Genomic DNA, 20,045 nt, shown 5'->3' with positions numbered 1-20,045 from the left:
CAAAAATGCTCCTTAGTGGGGACAGCTTCTCCCTAAACCTCAGCATTAGAGCCAAGCCTTCTTGTTCTCCCTCTCTTTCTATTGATTTTCCAATTACCAGTGGCACCCTTTTTGTGTAAAAAAAGAACAGTTAAATGGATCTTAGAAAGATGTTAGTGCCTACACTGGTTCCTGTTTCAAAAGACAGTTTGTGGTTCTCCTGTCCCGGTATAGCATTTGCTATGTCAGGAAAGAACTTGTGCCACTCAAATACCTGCTGTCTGCTTTACTGGTGAAAGCTAATGACAAGACAGGTATCTGTCACAGGGGAAATAGGAGGGATGGGAGACGTGAGCTTGTCTTCAAGAACCTGCTCAGGGAAAGGAAAACAAATGGGACTTGAGTATTTTTTGGTAGATGACAAAAATTATTCTGGGGCACCTACAAAGCTAAAGCACAGCCTCAGTCCTTTGCTTGTAAATGATGAATTAAGGGGTTTGGTTCACTCGCCCACAACAGGCACTTTTGCTCCTGTTTTACTTTGGAGCTGAATAAAAAATGTCAGAGTTTCGCGCTGAATATGGTGCGGTAAGACACAAAACTGGTGGAAAGCCTTTGACTTCAATGGCATGGGTGTAACTGGAGACTGACTTTGGCCCTCTTTGACTTACACAAATGCAAGTAATATATTTTATTTTCTCCAGGCCAACCTTGCTGAGCCAGTTTGTCCTAGTGAAGTCAATGCGTAAATATAATCTCGGAATGCACAAAATTTGCACAATTTGTAAATTCACAAATACACACTGGGCCCAAGCCTTATTCCTATATCTGAGGCAGCAGAAGGGCAATGTTTTAAAAAGACGTTAAAAAGTCATTAGATGAAGGGCTCCTAGGCAAGATGACAACAGCTTTCACAAAAACACTGACGGTATCATAGCGCAGAATATACATGAGAAGACCCAGGAAACATGGCCACTAGGCATTGGCCAGTAATTCTCTGCTAGAAGTCTGGTCTTTGGTTACTTATGATACTCTAGAATATCTTTGAGTAATCTCTTTGGGGCTAAACTGGCTGTGGAAGTCCCTGTAAGTAAACTAGTGGAAACAGGATGGAGGAACAGATGTACTAAGATGAAAGACTTTGGAGATGCTTTGAGAGTGACAAGAAAGCTCTGGAAATAGTTATGTTAATAAAGATTCAAATTAATTTAACAAGAATGGAGCCTCCTAAAGCTCTACCCTGAGCATAATACATGAAACAACTCAAGAGGATCAAAGCACCCTTCTCCTTTGGGGAACTCCACCTTTGCTGCTTCCAGGGGAGGCTGCACTGCGGGAACTGCTGGGACTACCGAGGCAAACACAAGTCACACGGGGCAGCATTTTTGCCATTTGCCTTCACTGGTATCAGCTATGGGCCCCTCATTTGAGAACAATATGTTTTACCCCCCTCCAGGCTCTGCCAGGCTACATCAGAGGGAAGTGAAAGCAACAAGAGACGTGGAAGGTAACGCTTACATGGTAAAAAGACCTAAAATTAACCCTGTCCCTGAAATGCTGTGAATCTCCTTTGTTTTCTTGGCTCTCATTCCCTGTCAATTCCTTTGAGAACAGGTGAAGTCAACAGCATCGTAACCCCATAAATCACAGTAACTACCCTTTATACACTCTTCATCTTCCCACACTGCTCAACTTTTTATTTCCACTGTTTTACAGTGATAGGGAGGAAAACCTAATACACTTGGACAGTCATGGTTTTCACTTCAATTAGTCAATGGTGAGATTATTTATAGTGTTCTAGTGTCCATGAGGATACTATTTTTTTTAATATTACTATGGCCTTGCTTTAAAGAAAGACTGTAATGCTGGTGGACACCAGCTTCTGCGCTTTCTTTCTCACTTTCTCTTGGTCTCACTAATAATGCTCAGTGGGAAGCAGCTTAGAGGCTTCTCCTGAAGGCTTGCTTCCTACTAGGAGATGGGCTTCAGGCAGTACAGATAAACGTAATGCGCTTTGTCATCCCACCTCATGCCCACAGTGATAGCAACTTTTCAATGATAGTGAAATACTTGTGCTGCTGGTCCTGTCAGAGGCAGAGTGTGCGTGCTGTACTGTCAGCTAGAGTGGTAAACTAGCTCAGGATCTTTAAAGTATATCTACATCAACACAAGGAGGCAAGAACAGGCTTCAGTGTATCATACCCCATGTCCAAGGCACTTTCCACCTCAGCAAGAGCTGAATTACAGATACTGCTAGTAGAAAGGACTGTGCCAGGCTCAGCACAGCCCACACCCAATCTGTCCTTGCTAAGAAAATGAGATCACGGTGTTTGTCATAAAACATGGATTGCTTTGGGTTCTCCCTTACCAGCTCTACTGCTGTACCCATGCAAGAGGGGGTACAGAGTATTTATACATTAAGGCTTAAATAAGCTGTGTGGCGGAGAACTGGGACTTGACAGTGAGACTGGAGCATGCCTGAATGGATGCTTGGTCCTTACTCTCAGATATAGCATGGCCAAGCATGAGAGCCCACACAGAGCTCCCAGGAGTTCCCAGTAGAGCACTGGCCCTTGCTGTGGACTATAAAACTGCAACTGAAATCGAAACTTTCACACCATACAATGCCAGAAGCAAAGGAGAAACTAGTACTTGAAAAGTGAAGAGACTACAGAAGAGCCTGGAGAGAGAAAGAAGAGAACAGGTATTATCTCTACTAGAACAGGAAAGTGATAAAAATGCAAGAAGAGCTCTTAAAGCTTTTCTGGATGAGTTTCCAATTACTGAGTCATTACTGATTTGTGACCAAACTTAGTCCCATCTACAAACATATTTATATTGGTGCCTATGGAGCTGATCAATTATTCAGTTTCTCATTAGCAAAGCTATCCCTCCAGTCATTAGCTATATCTTCCTTTACCCCCTTCAGAATTGAGTATTAAAATCACTAGTCTTGTGGAATACAAAAAATGAAAAATACAGATCTGATGTGCAAGGCTAGATTAAAAGATTAGTCAGGAAAAGTTTTATTTATATTTCCATGGTTTTTAATGGAGAACATAATGTGCTGTTCACAGATCACCCTCTTCTGTGTCAGTCTCATTTAAGAAGGTGATAGAACATACCCCTTCCTACAAAATCTGTTCCAGTAATAGTGTAATTAATGCAGTTGCTACTTTAGATACAACATACAAAAAATTAGCTCAAGTAACATTTTTCAATATATGTAAATAAGTGTTCATACATGTGTCCTGTTTTTTTTCTGTTCAAGTGTCTTTGAAACTTTTTAATTGCTTCTTTGCTTCTTGTATGGCCACCTGAGCTCACATCATCCTCTTCCACCGTTTCAGATCCAGAGAAATCCGAAAGGAAGAGAGAGAGAGAGAGAGAAAAAATTATATAACCAGAAAGCAGGAAAAAAAGCAAATTAAGATATATTGAAAAAGTGGCTTGACTTACCATTTTACATGAGCAGAATGATCACCAAAGGGTTTAACCCTGTGCAGCAAACTATATGCAAGTAAGGATGCAGTATGACCTCTCCTCATGTAAACGATGCTTTGGATTGTCTCACGTCTTTTGTGTCTGGATACAGGGAGAATGTGGGTGTCTTGGTGTTAGGGATGAATTTCCTCTCTTGCTCCTCCTGTCTTTTCTCTTTGTTATTTAACATAACCTTCTTCCTTCTTTCAAAATTGTATGGATTTGTTGATATCCTCATAAATATATACTCACTGTAAGTATTTTCCCATGGCATTGCATATTTAAAATCTGTTGTGAAATTTTATGCAGGACAAAAAAAGCAGGCGCTATTAGGGTGGAAACACATATATTATCTTGCAGAACAAATACCACCAACTTCTTCATCTCTGTATATGGCCATTACAGATGGGATAGCTGTGACTCTTTGAAATTCCTTCTACACACTTCAGTATTTCTGTATATATTGGAGGTAAGAGCCACACACACACGAGCCTGTCAAGTTCAGCAGATGCACAGGTGGAAAGTGGATAAATGCAGCAAACTACAGAAAGTCAGAAGAAGTCATCTTAAAATGGACTTAATAAAACAGAGGATGCAATAGGGATAGAAAAAAACCCAAGCTATAAAGCCTTCATTTGCTCAGTTAATCAGCATTAAAATGAAAATATTATGGGAATCTACTTGGTAGAATAAGTAAATTTTTAACAGAAATTCTTTAAACCTTCATATACTCATATGGAGACTATATGTAATTTCATCATGTGTTAAAAACTCACCCCTGGCAGTTCATTTTCTTTTACCAGTCATGTATTTACAAATTTATTATGTCACAAAAATAACAGAATGCACTCTCTAATAATGTCAGGAGACTTTGAACGTATTAGCAGGTCACCTCACCTCCTTTTTTTCTGTTTTTTTTCCTAAGGAAGGGAAATCTAGAAAGTGAGGCAAGATCAAGCAGTGAGTGTACCCTCATCCCATACTTGACTGCAGAACAAAAATGGGACACCCCAGGTGTTCTGGCCCCAAGTTTTTTACCTCACCTCTAGATAGCAGTTCAGACATGCAAATTTGGTTTGGAAGAAGAAAGTGCAAAACAAGGGCTTTGTTCATCAAAGCGCGTGCTTAGCTAACTAGCTGTGGCCAGGTTTGCTAACACAGCTATATTCGGTAACAGCAGTGGAAGGACACCAGCTTGGGCAATTTCTGTGACTGTATTCAACACTAAGCGTTCTCTTTATAGTCTGGCCCGAAATCTGAAAGCTGACTGCATACATGAACCTCCGCACAGCTCTGGGGCTCCACGGCCTCCAAAAGTAACCACTTATGTCATTTCTATACTGTCTGTCGCCATAGCAATGGAGGTTGGGGGTTTCATCAGGTGATGCTCAGCGTGCCGCTACCTGTCCTGTGGCTACGTGGCTCTACTGAAGCCTCTGACAGCTTTGTCATTGACTTCACTGGGGTCAAGATTTCACTCCAAATAATGATCCAGCCCAAAGGCACTAGATACAGCTTTTTAATGAAATCTTAGAGCACAAGAGTCCTCGCCGTGGCCTCAACTTTTAGTTTAAAGCACTTCACTTCTGATAATTTACTTCTGCTGTCAGGAAGTATCACTCTTAACCCTGAGGTAATGATCTTGCTTCAATTTAGGTGCCTGATATCATGTGCCAGATTTTTATCTTCAAATATCAAGTGTATTTTCATTGCATCTCTTGCACAGCCTACGCAGGTATGATGCCATGCAGTAAGGAGAAACAAAATGTGTGATTTTTTAATTATTCTTCTGCTCTTCTATTTTTTAATCTCCAGATGGTCCCTGGAACTGGTGATGTTTTCTTTAGTCTATATATTTCCTGCTTTAATTAGATTCCTTAACCAGTAAGCTTTAATTAGCTTACTTAACCAGGACATATTTGAGAGACACACACATGATCAAATAATATCAGGTGCTAATGTTTAATTGCTTTCACAAAATTAGAAGCGGATAAATGGTTGAACCATAATTGAACGATCTTATTAGAAGACAAGCAGATCAGTGTTGTGACATAACTTGAGAGATTCCCAGGCTTGCATTAATTTCACGTCAGCCGGGGCTGCTGTAATGACGGCAAGCACAATGCGATTGCTCTGTTAGGGAGCAAGATTAGAGCTGGGTGACTGAGATCTGCTGTACATATTTATCAGCTGAGGGACCGGCACAATTTGTATCACTATCTAAGAGCAGTGAAGCAAGCTATTGCCTTGATTTACCACCTCCCAAGAAAAAAAATGCAGCAAAAAAAAAATGCAGCAAACAGATCTTTTGTGGGGATTTTGAAAAAATCCTCTCGCCAACCCTGCCCCTCCCCAGCCTGTGTGTCTGTGAGAAAGGACAGGCGGCCACCAAGAGCACCTGTCCCTTTCGGGGGCTTTGTTGGGAAATGTCAGGCAGTTAGTGCTGAGAACAGTGGGGATCTGACACAAGAGCAGTGGGGCTCTGACACACATTTATACGGATGGGCTGACTGAAGCAAGTCTGAGGCTTCTCCCTCTTGTACCAAATTCAAAGATTTTTATTGCTTGGTGAAAGATCTGAGCAAGGTTGAGTGAAATTCTCAGAATTTGCACCTTCCATGCATGTTTTACCAGGCAGCTGTCGTTAACTGGTGAATGGGAACGTCTGGTTTTGGCGTGGCCATAGTAATTTTACTTGGGTGTTAAGATGGAGAGGAGTCATGCAGTACTTACAGGATCCCTTTTTACAAGGCCCGGGTTAGGCACAACAGCGATGAGGTGGGCAATTGTAAACACAGAGTTCAGCACGTAAGAAAAAAACAAATTCTTATGCAGTGTTATCCTTTGACAGCTGAGGCTCCTGAAAAATATGTAGCACACGTCGTAAATTAGTATTTTTCTTCTGATGTCACTTTAACAAGCTCTTTCTGGCAACGGTCTCTCAAGAATGCCTTTTGGCAAGGCGTAGTTGGAAAATACATGCCTTGCGCTGCAGCCATAACCTCTGACAAATTTTTGGTTTTGTTTTTACACCTGTTTAGTACCACATGCTTTTTAGCCCATGTTGTAAAGAGCCATCCGGCTACATTCTCAGCCCTTGATGCCTTTCTTTATTTCACGGTAATTGAGATATTAAGTGGTGAAGCAGAACCCTGAGAATTTAGATGCACATGATACTAGTAATGAACATCAGGAATAGTTCTTTATAAGTAACTGTTCCTTGGAGACTCAATTTCTCAAATATTCAGATGAAAATTATTTGCTACTTTTGGAATTAGTGGTGAGACAGGATGGGAACTTTGGGCAGGAATCCCCTTAAATTACAGGGGGATTTGGGTTGGTATCCTGCATGCTTCTAACTCCAGCTGAGATCCCAAACCAGAAGAGGTTGTTTTCCTGCTCAGAAGGAGCAGCAGCCTTTTCTGAATGGCTGATTTTGGGGAGGGTAGGATTTCTGTTATTGTGGGTAGCAGAATTTCACAGGAGAAGTTCACAGGATTCTTGTTCAACCAAATCATGACTGCAGTTTCAGGCCTGAACCATCTCCCCTTTCTAATTCATGCCCAAATCCTCATGGCACCTCCTTGGCTACCCCTGACACAGAGAACAACACCCCCGCAGCGCTCTGTGCTCCGGAGCACAGCCCAGAGATGGCAGGAGGTGATTGCAGAAAGGCAATCATGGAGTTGTTAGATAATGCTGTGATGTCTGTATTCAGTGATCACTGAGAGCAAGCAGGCAAAACCAGTAGGTAAAAAAGAGCTAAGAGCAAGCATCGCTGCCTCACTGAGGCAAGCCTCCCCCTCAGCACTAGCAGTCTTTTGCAGTCTGGAACGGAGCACAGGCTATGACTTTCTGATGTGTGTGGAGGCTGATGCAGAATGCACTTTCTTTAAAAACAGAGAGTTAAACTAACCAACTGAACTCTTCTCTGCTTATTTTGCTTGTTTGTTTATTTATTTTCCGTTTTTAGCTCCTTGGTCACATATCACTTATTCTTAGTTCTTCTTACACCTATTTTCTGAGTTATTGAATGGAATTCTTCCTTCAGCTTGAGGCCATCTTTCTGGTTATGGTCATCATTATCCTGCAATGCTCATCACTTTTGTTGACCTCCTTATTTACCAAGACACCTTCTTTGGTTCAGGATGTCCATAAGATGCAGGTCCCGGGAGCTAGGGATGAGAGTATCTCTTTACACTTGCCCTGATTTTATATTCTTCCTTTGGCATCGGCTATTGGCAACTGTTGAGCACCAGATATGGGGCTAGGCACACTTTCAGTTTGATCCACTGTAGGACAGGATATTGGGCAAACCAGACCATTCTTTGGAGCTACTTTTCCTACACTGTGTTCTTGTGCTTACTCCATCTGTATTTGCCCCCACCACAAACCCAGTCTAATGTTCCTTTTCTGCTCCTAAGCTCTGGTGGTATTGATCCAGTCCTGATTCTTCCTTTCTCCCCACTCTCCTTCACTATAATTTGCCTATGCTACTGACCCCACTTTTCTTGGGACACTATCATGTGCCCATCTCCCTCTGTCTTTCTCTTGCAGTCCTGGGAACAGGAGTGGTGTGTTGCCAATCCTGTTCCCAAGAAATAAAAATTTCCCTATTACTTAGAGCAGTCTCTTCAGCTCCTGGCCACAGAGATGCAGACCCTTGTCTCTCCAGCTGCCTCTCTACATGGCTACTGGTACAGAGAGACAGTCTTTTGTGATAATCTGCCATGCACATGTGCCTCCACTCCCATTCCTGTCCTTCCTCACTGCTCCGCTTGACTTTTGCCAGTCTTACTCCTCTATTAAATTGGACTGTCCTTCACTGCATGTTGCCTTCATCTGCTGTCCAAGCTCCTTTCCCTGCCTGCCTTCCTCTCTTAGTTTTACTCCTGCATTGCTCTCCTACTTTCCTCTCAGTATTTCCCACCTTTTTTTCCTTGACTCCAGCTTTCATGTTGAAGACCCATCTGGATCATTAAGCATATATTTCCATACTCTCACTTTTTAATTTGACCTTCAATGTTTGCCATCAAAATGGCATCAGCATCTGCCTGACTCAGTCCACACCAAGAGGAGAACATTCTAGCAAAACCAAAACCCTTTTTAATTCATCCTCTCTGCTGGTTTTGACAACCATCTCTAACCTTCTCCTTCTCTGACATCTCTTAGCTCTCTTCCTGGCCCTCTTCCTGATTTCCTAATCATTCCTTCATGGTGTTTTTGAAGGCTCCTTGTCGCTCCTCACCCGTCTTTCTGTATGCTCCCTACTCTGCTTCATTAATCAGTATGGAACAAGGCATCACTAAGCCAGTTATCAGGGCCTAAAACTTGTGGGTTTTTTGTGTCACTATGCCTCTATCAGTTGTGTCTGAGAGTTTCAGTCTCCTGTGTTTCTTGTGGTTCCCCTGTGTTTCACATTTATCCTATGTCTCCTACATTTCCTTTGACAGAGATAGGTCCTCCTATCTACTCACAGAGTCACCCTTACTTTTGAGTTCCTATTTCCATTTCTCTATTGCATCTAGGATATTTTGACTTCCAAGGAGCTTTTAGCATTATTTTCTTCATAGATCTGTGCTGTGAATCTGTCATTTCTTCTCATTGATGAATATAAAGAATACTGATTTTCACTCCCAGCCAGTTATTTTCCATCTCCTGCCCTCTTGTTTAGTTTTCAAATTATTTTCATGCTTTCTACCATGCTCTCCCTTACCCCTGGGGAAAACTCCCAACAAACTTCCACAAATTATCCTTCCACCCACTATCTTTCTTAAACTCCCTTTAAAAGCCTTGGCAACAATTAGACTACAGGTGCATTCACAACACACCATCTATTATTCTGGCAAATCTAGACTTATTCTACTCCCCATCCGTCTTTATAGAAATGTCTTTGTTTTAATAATTCAATTGGAAGTGACTTGGAGCTAGAAGTCTCTTTTTTTCTTTTGTGTTTTATCATAAGATAATGGGGTCTCAGTTTGCAATTATAAAAATATTGCAATAATGTGATGATGCATGTAACTGTTAGACACTCTATGAATACTCTGTCTCCTGTTATGAGTTAGTATTGCTTAGTGATGCTCATCACTACTGATTCAGTATTCCCTTCCGAAAGTACTGCAACATCTCTGATGCCAGATCGTTATGAATCTTGATACCCAAAACTGAAAGGAAAATAAATATCTGCCAGGAAAGATTATATGTGGGAAACAGCAACCTCTGCAAGCTGTTCATTGCTGCCCTTAGAGTCAAAGGCTATTATATGGCCCTGACACCATCTCTTGCTATCTGATTGACTGTCTGATTGACGGCTTGCCTTCTATTGAAGGTCAAATAATCTATCGCTGTCACAGCCAGATGATGATAGAAAACAACTGAAGGTAACATGAACCCATGCTCATATGTAGCTTTATTCTGATTTTCTTATGGTCGTGGTTTGGTTTCCTCTTCGTCCTCCCATTTTGCAGCGCTTTGTTTTAATTCCTTTCTTTACTTCTTCCTGTAACCTTTGTGTCACGTATTAGTCATGGAAGGGGAAGGAGAAGTGGAGGAGGAAAGGAGGAGGTGTGTTACTGTCTGGAAGGCTGCTGCAAAGATGAGTCTTTCAGCGCGGCCCGGGACCGGTCAGGATCGTGCATTGTCCGTGACTCAGACCTAGGAATGAGTCAGACGGCCTGATCCTTCCTCACTCGCTGCAAGGAATCACCTTCTTTGTCCATTTTGGGAAGCCAATTTAATCAGATCCTGTCTTTACTGTCCCAAAGAACTCTGAAGCCTGGGTATAGAATTCCAAATCAGATTAAATTGTGCTCTTCCCAGTTTTCTCAAAGCATTACTGTGGCTGTGGTTTTGTGCTCTTTATCTTTACATAGATGGGAAGGGAATTCATCAGTTTATTTGGCAGAGTTACTAGATATCTCTGTATCTGATTACTGCACGTTATCACAGCCACTCATCAAACTGCCTCTCTGGAACTTAGTAGAATTCACAACCTGTATTTTGGATCAACCTATTTTGAGTTTGTAATCTTACAGACTCTTACAGTCTATGCAAAGTCCAACCGTTTCATTTTCCTTTGTTTCCTAGACTCACTCTTGGTGGTGGTGATGTTGGGGGCTTGTTCTTTTACTACCCTTCCTGTCTGACAGTTGAGGCACAGACATCTAACTGTATAGCCCTAAGATTTATGCCACCTTCTTCTGGCCTCTCAATTTACTAAGCATACCCTTTTCCAGCCTACATGGACACCCTCATCCATGGTGTACCTTTCCAGGGACCAGCAGCAGATGAAGTAACCAGGGAGCTTTGCATAATGTTACTAAGAAATTTACTGTTAGAAGGCACACAATCTGAACATATCCATAGATACGTAGATCAAAAAATATAGATATAGATCAAAAATATAGATCAAGATTGGGACCAGAAGTAGGCTAAGGTGCCTCATGTAAGATTTAGATTAAATAATACAGTGACTCTCAGGCTAGAACCGACTTAAGCACTGGCACAAGGTATGTGGGGTTTTGTGGAGCACCTTTCACTGCAGATTTTTAGAGCAAGGCAACCACCCCTCGTGCCTTAGAGGTGGGGCTCAGCAAGGGCTTCTTTTTATCCCCAAATGTATGCAATTACTATGCATGTGTAAGCTGGAATTTTGTGTTTGCTATGTACTGATGAATTCTACAAATCTTCATATGTGTATTTGTGGCTGAAAAAACACATCTCAGAAATTCAGATAATGAAGTTGATGATATCTCACAATCCAGCATGTAAAGTTTGCCACATTGCATTGAAGTTTTTCACTTACACTGCAGAACATTAAATCTACCAATTCCAAGACACTTAACAAATGCCAGTTAGTTTAGACACACAAAAGCTCTGTACTAAAAGAATCATAGTAGATGTTTAAAACTTAATGGTCATGATTGATAGAAAATGCACTGGCTGTACTTCATTACGATTCCTTGGCATTACAGGTGACAAAAAGGAATAGCTGAATGTTTACAGAAATACCCTTTGTTTTAAGTTAAGGCTGCAAGATAAAGGAATAGAAAAAATGCCCAATTATTCCCTTTTCAGACTTGGAAATTTCAGTGTGAAAAACTGTTTTGGAAAAGAAATGTTCTACAGAGAATGAATCCTGCTCTTTTTGAAAATAAGGCATATATACATTCATGATTTGGCATAAGTGGGAAGGTATTAATTATAGAACCTGCTCATAATTCACAGTTACTATTTTGGTCATGAAGATCTGAAAAAAATTCACTTGATATATTTGTTAAATTTGAGTTGGGAGATTTGAGGGCTTATTTTTGGCTTTCATTTTTCTAGAAACATCAACTAAATAAAAACAAATGGTAAGTTCTGATCTGTATACAAAAGTCATGCTCTTTACCCGTCTGCTGGAAAGATAATTAATCTCCAGAAATGTTCTGCACTTGGAAAACTTCTGTTCTCTGTTCTACAGCTGGAAAACTTTACCTGGCCTTTTAGATTACCTTGCAGTTATCTCCAGATATCGTCTACCAATGGTGAGCATTTCCCTGTCTCTGGTCATGAACTAATGGTCTGGCTATCTGATCATAAATAACTGATGCACCTTTGCTGAAATCAATATGACAGCATCCCATTTGGGTCATTGTACTGGATGTATCATTCTGTTTCATCAAAGTATCTGTGAATGGACATTACAACTCTGATTTCTGAGTGTGCTATCAGTCCGTGAAGTTTGCAGTTTATAGAAAAGTTACAAAAGTGAAATACCTTAAAAAGATTGCTTAAGAGCTAGAAGAATATAGCTTATGCAAGTCGTCATAGCTCTGGATGTACAATAGCTCAGGATCTTGTCTAGTACTTATTCTTGAATATTTTCCCCTTTGATGTCTTCTACTGCTTACCATTTCCCTGAGCTGAAAACTGAAGGCTGTTCCCAGACAGCCCTTCACTACTGATTGCAACTGAAGCTGTGACTACATGTCTGACGGCAAATCTGAGCTCCCTCTGCTCTTTTGCTGCAGACACATTATAATAAATAGTGTGCAGACAGGTTCACTAAAGGACAAGATTTAAATACTCTAGTTAAGTTGCCATACAGTAGCTGCAATGCTTTCAGTGAATATCAGTTTAGTCTCCTTTAAAGTTCTGATACAGCACATCACTGTTTTTCCTTTTAATGATGATGACAGGCTACACACTAGTGTCAGATTCATGCTTCGGGCTGAGTCCTGTAAGCACCTACTCAAGTCAATAGCTCAGTCCTTCAGCATTGGATGAAGGTATTCCTGTTCTTCAGGAGCTGGGGGCTCCAAGCTACTGCCCTGTGCAGTCCCTGCACCTGCCAGGGGCTAGATGTGCCCTTCAAGGAACAACAGGCAACTGGTAAATGAAGGGCCTTATCACGTCCCCAGTTACACCATTTCCCTATGGGCTGCACTTTTACACCAGTCTTGATAAATATAACAGCATGATCTTGGCTACGCACCACTGGGAGATGTCCCATTGGTGAGCGGACCCTGTGCTCAGACTTTTTTACCAGGACTATATAAAAAGGCACTCAGAATAGCTGTTTCTCACTGCCGTGTCCCTTTCCAAGCTTTTCTTTGGTTACCACTCGAGATCCCCCAGGGAAAGAAGAGAGAGTGTCTGTAAGAAACACTTACTTGAAATAGAAGAAAATTGCCAAGGAAATCAACAGGGATGTTATAGACAAAGCATGGCCAACGATCGCCATATAATAAAGTATGAACGCCATCTGCAATTTAACAAAAAGAAAAGGCAAACATGAACAGTTTGTAGGCACTCAGCTTTTTATCTCATTGAGGAATAATCTACAAAATCAGCCTCCTATTTTGTATTTCTTTTGTTTCAAAGTTTCTTTTTCAATATACTTTTAATATCAGCAATCTATTAAGTAGCATGACTCATGGTCTAAAGATGAGATAAGTGTTTCTTACATGAGTTGATCTGTTTCTGCTGCACTGAAGTAACTGGCGAAATGCCTGCTCACACTATGTGTTGCTAACTTTCCCGAGGTCTGGGAGAGCACAGAAGACATAACACATTCAGATTTTCAAAAGTCCATGACAAGTTTCCACACAAAAAAAATTATTAAAGAAAACAGGTTGCTGCAGGATCGGTAGAAAGCTTTTATGGTTTGAAAGCAGCTTAAACAACAGGGAGCAAAAGCTTAATGGTCATTTTTGGAGATGAGTCAGTGGTTAGGTGCCCTTGGGACTGGTATTGGGGCTGTTTTTTGTTCAACAAAACGGAGGAATATCTAAGTTTTCAGCTGATACTTAGGTCTTCCAGATAATAGTGAGGGACTCCAGAAGGGCCTCACATAACTGAGGGGACTAGAAGATGCCGTATGAGCTTTAGTACAGAAAAAAGTGGGCTGATACACCTAGGGACAAACGATCTAAACCCTGCCTACACAATGTTGAACTCAGAACTGGAAACCAAACTCAGGAAGGAGATCTTGAAGAGGGGGCTTATGATTAAGGCCTACAGAGTCATGAAAGCAACAGATGAGATGAAAATTATCCTCAACTCCTACCACATTAGAACAGCACACCCTGAGACAAATTCTGGTTCACACTGGTGTGAACCTTGCTATTGGGAAACTAGATGGTCCTACAGTGCTGTGAAGTCAGTATGCATGAACAGATAATCAGGCTTTTGCTTTGACTAATATCAGTGAAATCTAAGATAGGCCTATCCATATCTCATATGCCAACAGTGAAACAAAATCACAGGACAGCACCTGGGCTGCAGAATGCTGTGATATTTAAATGTCATTCTTTGGTCTCAGCCAAGCTCTTAAGCATCACCCAGCTGTCAGAAGACTGCAGGAGGCTAAATGGCATGCCAGGCTTCACCATTGCCTTCTTTTCTGAAAGAACTAATATAGTATCAGCCTGTCCTGAAAAAAAGACTAGATAGTAGGCCTTAGTTCCTCTGCTGGGTTTATTTCTTTTCAGCTCCACTTCATTCATTTTTCTTTTGTTATGCATGAGCATTTTTCCTTTTTGCAACAATTAGATTAATTGCTTTCTGTAGCCCTAAGTTTTGCCACTCACTTTTTTTGGTGAAAACAAATTTGAAAACAAGTATGAATAAAATTCAGAAAACAAAGCCATTCCTCTTAGCAAAGGTGTACGTCTTCTTATCTAGTTTGTTCTTCAGTCACTTTACAACTTTGGAATCAGCTCCCGCTTTCATTTAACCTAAGCGGTGGTAGCCTGATTCAGATATAAACCAAAGTCACATTTACACCATCCTGACCATGTAGAGGAGACATGATCTGAGTGTAAATATCCTTCACCAAGGTATTGAAATCTATGCATATTTACTGCAAATACCCTAGGTCTCCTAGTTGCCTTCACAAAGACTAACCACAACAATGCTAGTGAGCACAAATGCTTGACAACTTGTTCTGAGAGCACCAGCAACCCCAGAGAGAGAAGACCAGACTGCAGAGAAGATGAGACAACTTTCTGAATACAGAGCAGTGGGAGAGGTTTTTACCTGTGTGCAAGTGACATTTCCTCCACTCTATACTAACTGGTTGCTATGGTTTTTCATCATATTAGATTGATATAATTTTTAAGCCTGAATTTAATTTACAGATGGACTGTTCAAAAATATGTGATTTTGCTGCCTATCCTGTATACAACCCTTAGCCTGAAACAGCTAAAAGTAGGAAAGGCTTCCAGATAGCTCCATGCAAGTCTACGTGCACCCCAGATGACACTTGGTTATTCAAACTATCTACCTTTCAGCATACAACTGCTAAATCAGTTTAACTGTATATCTGGGACTCGGCAATAGCATTTTTGATTACTCCAAGTAAACTTACTATGGTAACTGCTCAAAAAAGCTTTCCAAATATAACAATGAAGACAGATCACAATGGACTGAACCGTCAGCTAACCAAGCATATGGTCTACCACCGCATTTTTAAGAACTGGCTGCAGTAATTTTTTTTTTTAAGTGATCTGTCTGAGAAGTATAGTATGTTGGTATTCCGGTTAACTTCAAACAAATAATGAACTATTTTATTAATTTCTGCACTCCTTGAACTGGCAACCTGTCATGTCCTTTCTGACATATAGGACTTCTAACACACTGACTCACCAGATTTTTAGCTTAGGCAGATTTTGTCATCCTGGGCTTGGAAAACTTCTAAAAGAAACACTTAAATGTTCTTTTTTGTCCCTCTAGGATTCTTCACTTGAGGAAAGAGAATTCCCTAACACGAACACCTCCTACTCGGTTAATTATGTTATCTGTAGGTACATGGAAATAGTCTACAAATGAAGCATACTCCTGTTTTTGAAGACTTGGATTAAAAGTCATAATCTAACTTGGCATTTCTGTAAATTCTTTCTGCATTTTCCATCATTTTTTCTTTCAGAAGAATCTCGATGTACGTATAATTTTCCTTTGTGTTCTAGCTGTACTTTGCTTGAATGATGTTCAAAATTGTTCTTCTGGAAGGCATGGATAATATGTAACAGAACTACATTTTTTGCCTCCCTACATGGGCCAACATCTGGAAAAATTATATTTTTATGGTGCTTCCATTTAATGCCTCTGTGTGCTCAGATTGTTACTATTATTCTCTCTTTGTCAAATAGGTGAGCCCCATTTTACCATGATGGCTCCTCATGCTGCAAAAACTTTTAGAATTCACCTCCTGCCTAGCCCAGTAGACTTTTCCAAGGCCCTTTAGGCTGGGTCATTACTAAATATAACCACATACTGCTTTTTGGCTGCATAAAAAAAAAGATCCTCCAACACAAACTCCAAATCAAATCACTTTTGATTCTTTTCCTTCCACAATTCCAAATAGTTACAAATTATTCTGTCACAAATCTGTAATCAGATTTTCCTGGAGCTTCACTCACATTTGAGAAATATGTTTATTTTCATGAACTTCCCTAACTTACTTTTTTGTTAAGCTTTTCTCAGATTTCTCTCTCCTTGTTTCTTTTGGTGCTTTTATATTTAGTTCTCCTCTTTCAGCTTTGCAATTTGATTTTGGAAATATTAATGCAAATGCTTAATTCATGATTGTAAATAGTCTCAATGACCTTAGTCAAACTGTTAAAGTTAAATGTGCTCAGGCTTGTAGGATTTTCTGGATTAATGGTACCTTCATAAATATTTTTTTTCAAAGGGAGTGAGTACAGGGTGATATTCTTTGCTTAAGAAAAATATGATTTTAATTTACATTAATATTTCTAGCCCTTCAGAGAAGACAGCAACATCTTGGAAGATACTCGTCACAGAAAGCAAAATTGGAATTCTAAAGGATCATTTTATAACTGTTGGACAATTAGGGAAAATCATAGGAATTAAAAAATGCATTTGAAAAAAACTGCAAAATTTGTCACATGAATTGGTACTAAATTATCCACCCTGTAGCAAACCTATATTTAGGTTTGAGCACTCATTGAATAATGTTAATAAGCTAAAATCATGAGGACAATGCTATTAGATTCTTGTGCAACAAATAGAGCTGAAAGATGAGAACTATTCTGATCTCTTATATGCGTCTTACTGCTAGCCCAGCCCAAAACCATTTCCAAACAATCACTGCCTTTTTAACTGTAGCATACCTTCAATTTTTCGGAGGTGAAAGAGTTGCAAAGGGTATAGTTGGACCAAGTTCGGTTGCTCTCAGGATGGCGGAACCAGTTTCCAGTTTCATCACAGTATTTTGAAGCCCTCTCTGATGATAAATGACAATAGTTATTTTAGTATATGCATATTACACATTTAAAAATCCATAAAAAAGAATTTCTATATTTGGAAATAAAATGCCTGTGTAACAAAATCCAAAGGTTTTACAACTTGTGCAATTAATACACCTTTGTCTGTTTTGGTTTTTTTTCCTCAGAGATTTATCTGATGGTATACTTGTTGTTTATCTGTCTCCTTTTGTTGTGAATGAATGCAGTAGAGTATATATTCAGATGCAATTATTTATGCGATAATAATTCATTTAAAGGGGCTGTTGAAAGCTGTTTATGGAAGAGAAAGTATAGTTAGGCCCTAGCGCTGAACCTAATGGAAGTGTGCACAGGGAGGCAAACACAGTGGCATCTGCAGATCGTTAATTCTCATCCCAACCTGCAATACTGATGTTGGAAAATGGATGTGCCCACTGGCTAGCATGCAAATCTTATTTTTTGTTTTCAAACCTGACACTCGCTAGGACATTCTGGCATCCATATACCGACACGAGTGGACTGAATTTTGCAGCACGGTTTCAGGTATCAAGGGAAATAGTTAAAAATACTGTGTAGAGACTAGAGCCTGGGTGCTGGAGATGGTGATGATCCCAACGTCAGCCATGTGCTTATGCAGAAAGGTGGAAGAGCCCTGCCCAGCTTCTGTGCCAGCTAAAACCTGCTAGGGCTTTGCGGGAGCACTGCTCCTTTTTCTCTGAGGCTGCAAAGCATGCAGACACTGGGAGAGGCAGCCTCGCAAGCGGTTTGGCGCAGGTCCCAAGTGTCCAGTTTAATTTAAAATGGCTGCAGAGTTCTCTGTTTAAATAATCCGATGTGTGTTTGGCCTCTCCACATGTGTCTCTGGTGCTGGTTCCTGCGCCACAGATGGCTCTGGCATCCTTCCCGAAAACCCTGCCATACGGATGGCTTTCCAGGTTCATGCTCCTTTGCACGTCTCCTTTTACTGTGGCAGGGGGACGGTCGGGGCTTCAGCACCGTACAGCTCTGAGGGATACCTGGAGCCGCAGACGTGTGCTGTGCCTGTGTCCTCCCAGCCACGCTCACATTTCTGCCTGGGAAACCCTGGACATTGACAGTCACTCCTAATCACCTGTCAAGTTTTGGACTAGTTCCTTTGGCCTTCCCTCAAGCATTAGACACATGGGAGTCACTGGAAAGTTTGCCCAAATAACAAAGGCACGATAAGATCAGAAACTTAAATTATTTGATGTTTTCTTAGTTACACAGCTGTTTATTTATGAAAACCACAGTTTTTCAAGTCTGATTTTTAAAATAGTCTAAAAAGTCTATCTTGACTTCCCTTTGCCTATTCTAGCTTTATAATTTTATTGGCCTTATACATAGATTATTAGCATTTCCAGTCAATATACTTTTACAGAACCAATTACCATTTGAACACACACATTTTCATTTTTTGTGTTCAACATTTGCAGTTATTTTTCTTAATCAGCTCTGATGACTAATGAGTTTATTAATTTGGAATATTCATATTCCCTCTATACACCTGAAGGAAAGCAATCGATCATACTGGCAAGGTAAGGATTGTATAGACTGGGCTATCTTCCTCTGACTAGAAATACACTTTATATAGTGCCAAAAAAAAAGACAATCCTCCAGAACACAGCATACTTTCAAAAATACCGTGAGTTTCAAATCATTGTTTTGTGGGACTTGTTGAAAATCAATACGTGCATCAACACCACCAAGAAGAACAGTACATGTTATCTCAGCCTTCCATCGCTGCAGCTTGGAGATAATCTCAGACTGCCTGTTCCCGTTGTACTCATTGCCAGATATTATCTAAAGCTGGAAAAAGTTTTCAGTCATAGATAAAAGATTAATGGTTACGCTACCACGGAACAGAGCGTACAAACATTGTACCTACTATCCCATGCACTCTGCAGAGTACACGGCTTTTGTTAATATGCTACAGAGTATACTGGTAATATCATCTATCATCTCTGTACTTTAGTGCCTAGGTAGGCACTCTGCCGAAGTTTAATGTGGCCTCTGTAAGTTAGAGACAAACCTGTTGCCTCATACTTTTCCTTGAAGCCAGACAAACACAACTGATATTAGTCTGGAAGCGGCCACGGCCCACAGATTTCTTGCTGTGATATTTTCAGAATATGGGACTGGGGGATAAGCCTCCCTACTGTCCATCCCAGTGACTCAAAGAGGTCAAACACCTCTTCTAAATCTACGATTTTATACAGAAATAAAGCTGTGAGTCTGTAACCCAACCACTGTTCTGCTGCAAGTTATTCTACAGTGGCCCTGTAGCAGGTATGGGATTATGAACCTGGATATGTGTTGTTTTTTATGCTAACCAGAAGAATCTAGTAAGCTCTGAAGAAACACACAAATGTGTAACGATGCGTAAGGCAATAGTAGCAAGGCAAAATGGAAGTGTGTGCTTTAAGATTATTCAAATACTGTGTAAACACTAATTTTTTAGGCTCTGTCTGTACCCTATCACCTTGGGTAGGGCACCACTTGGGCATCACTTTATTCAAAGTGGAGGAACAGTGACATTGCGTGGGATTCACCTCACCTGACTTTAGCAACCTCAAAGGTATGCAATTGATTGATAGGCAGTTGTGCAGGCTTTATGTAGTTAGCTTAGAATGACAGACAGTTCAAGAGCTGTCTGGGAAAACTGGATAAGAGAAATCTTGTCCACGAGGGCAGTTTCATGGGAGTAGTGAAGTGTCTAAAAAGATTAACCAGTAGTAGTATTTTTGCATGTGGTATCACTTGTGCTACCAATAGTGCTTTAATGTATTATATTTTCATAAAAACGACTCAGTCATTTATATGTAACAA

General features: G+C 40.5%; 1 protein-coding gene across 1 annotated transcript in view; it reads right to left on the bottom strand.

Moving 5' to 3' along the window:
• CALCR (calcitonin receptor) overlaps nucleotides 1–20,045 on the bottom strand; it is a gene marked incomplete at both ends in the record, with an annotated part of 171,774 nt that overhangs the window by 33,408 nt on the left and 118,321 nt on the right. Inside the window, 3 exons of the mRNA XM_082311199.1 lie at nucleotides 6,196–6,322; nucleotides 13,122–13,213; nucleotides 17,085–17,197. Coding sequence (XP_082167325.1) covers nucleotides 6,196–6,322; nucleotides 13,122–13,213; nucleotides 17,085–17,197 — 332 coding nt within the window. The remainder of the gene's footprint in view (nucleotides 1–6,195; nucleotides 6,323–13,121; nucleotides 13,214–17,084; nucleotides 17,198–20,045) is intronic.

This window comes from Platalea leucorodia, assembly GCF_965183815.1.
Source record: "Platalea leucorodia genome assembly, chromosome: 1".
Taxonomy (NCBI): Eukaryota; Metazoa; Chordata; class Aves; order Pelecaniformes; family Threskiornithidae; genus Platalea; species Platalea leucorodia.
The sequence above is the reverse complement of the archived record's forward strand: the minus strand, read 5'-3'. Positions and strand labels throughout refer to the sequence as shown.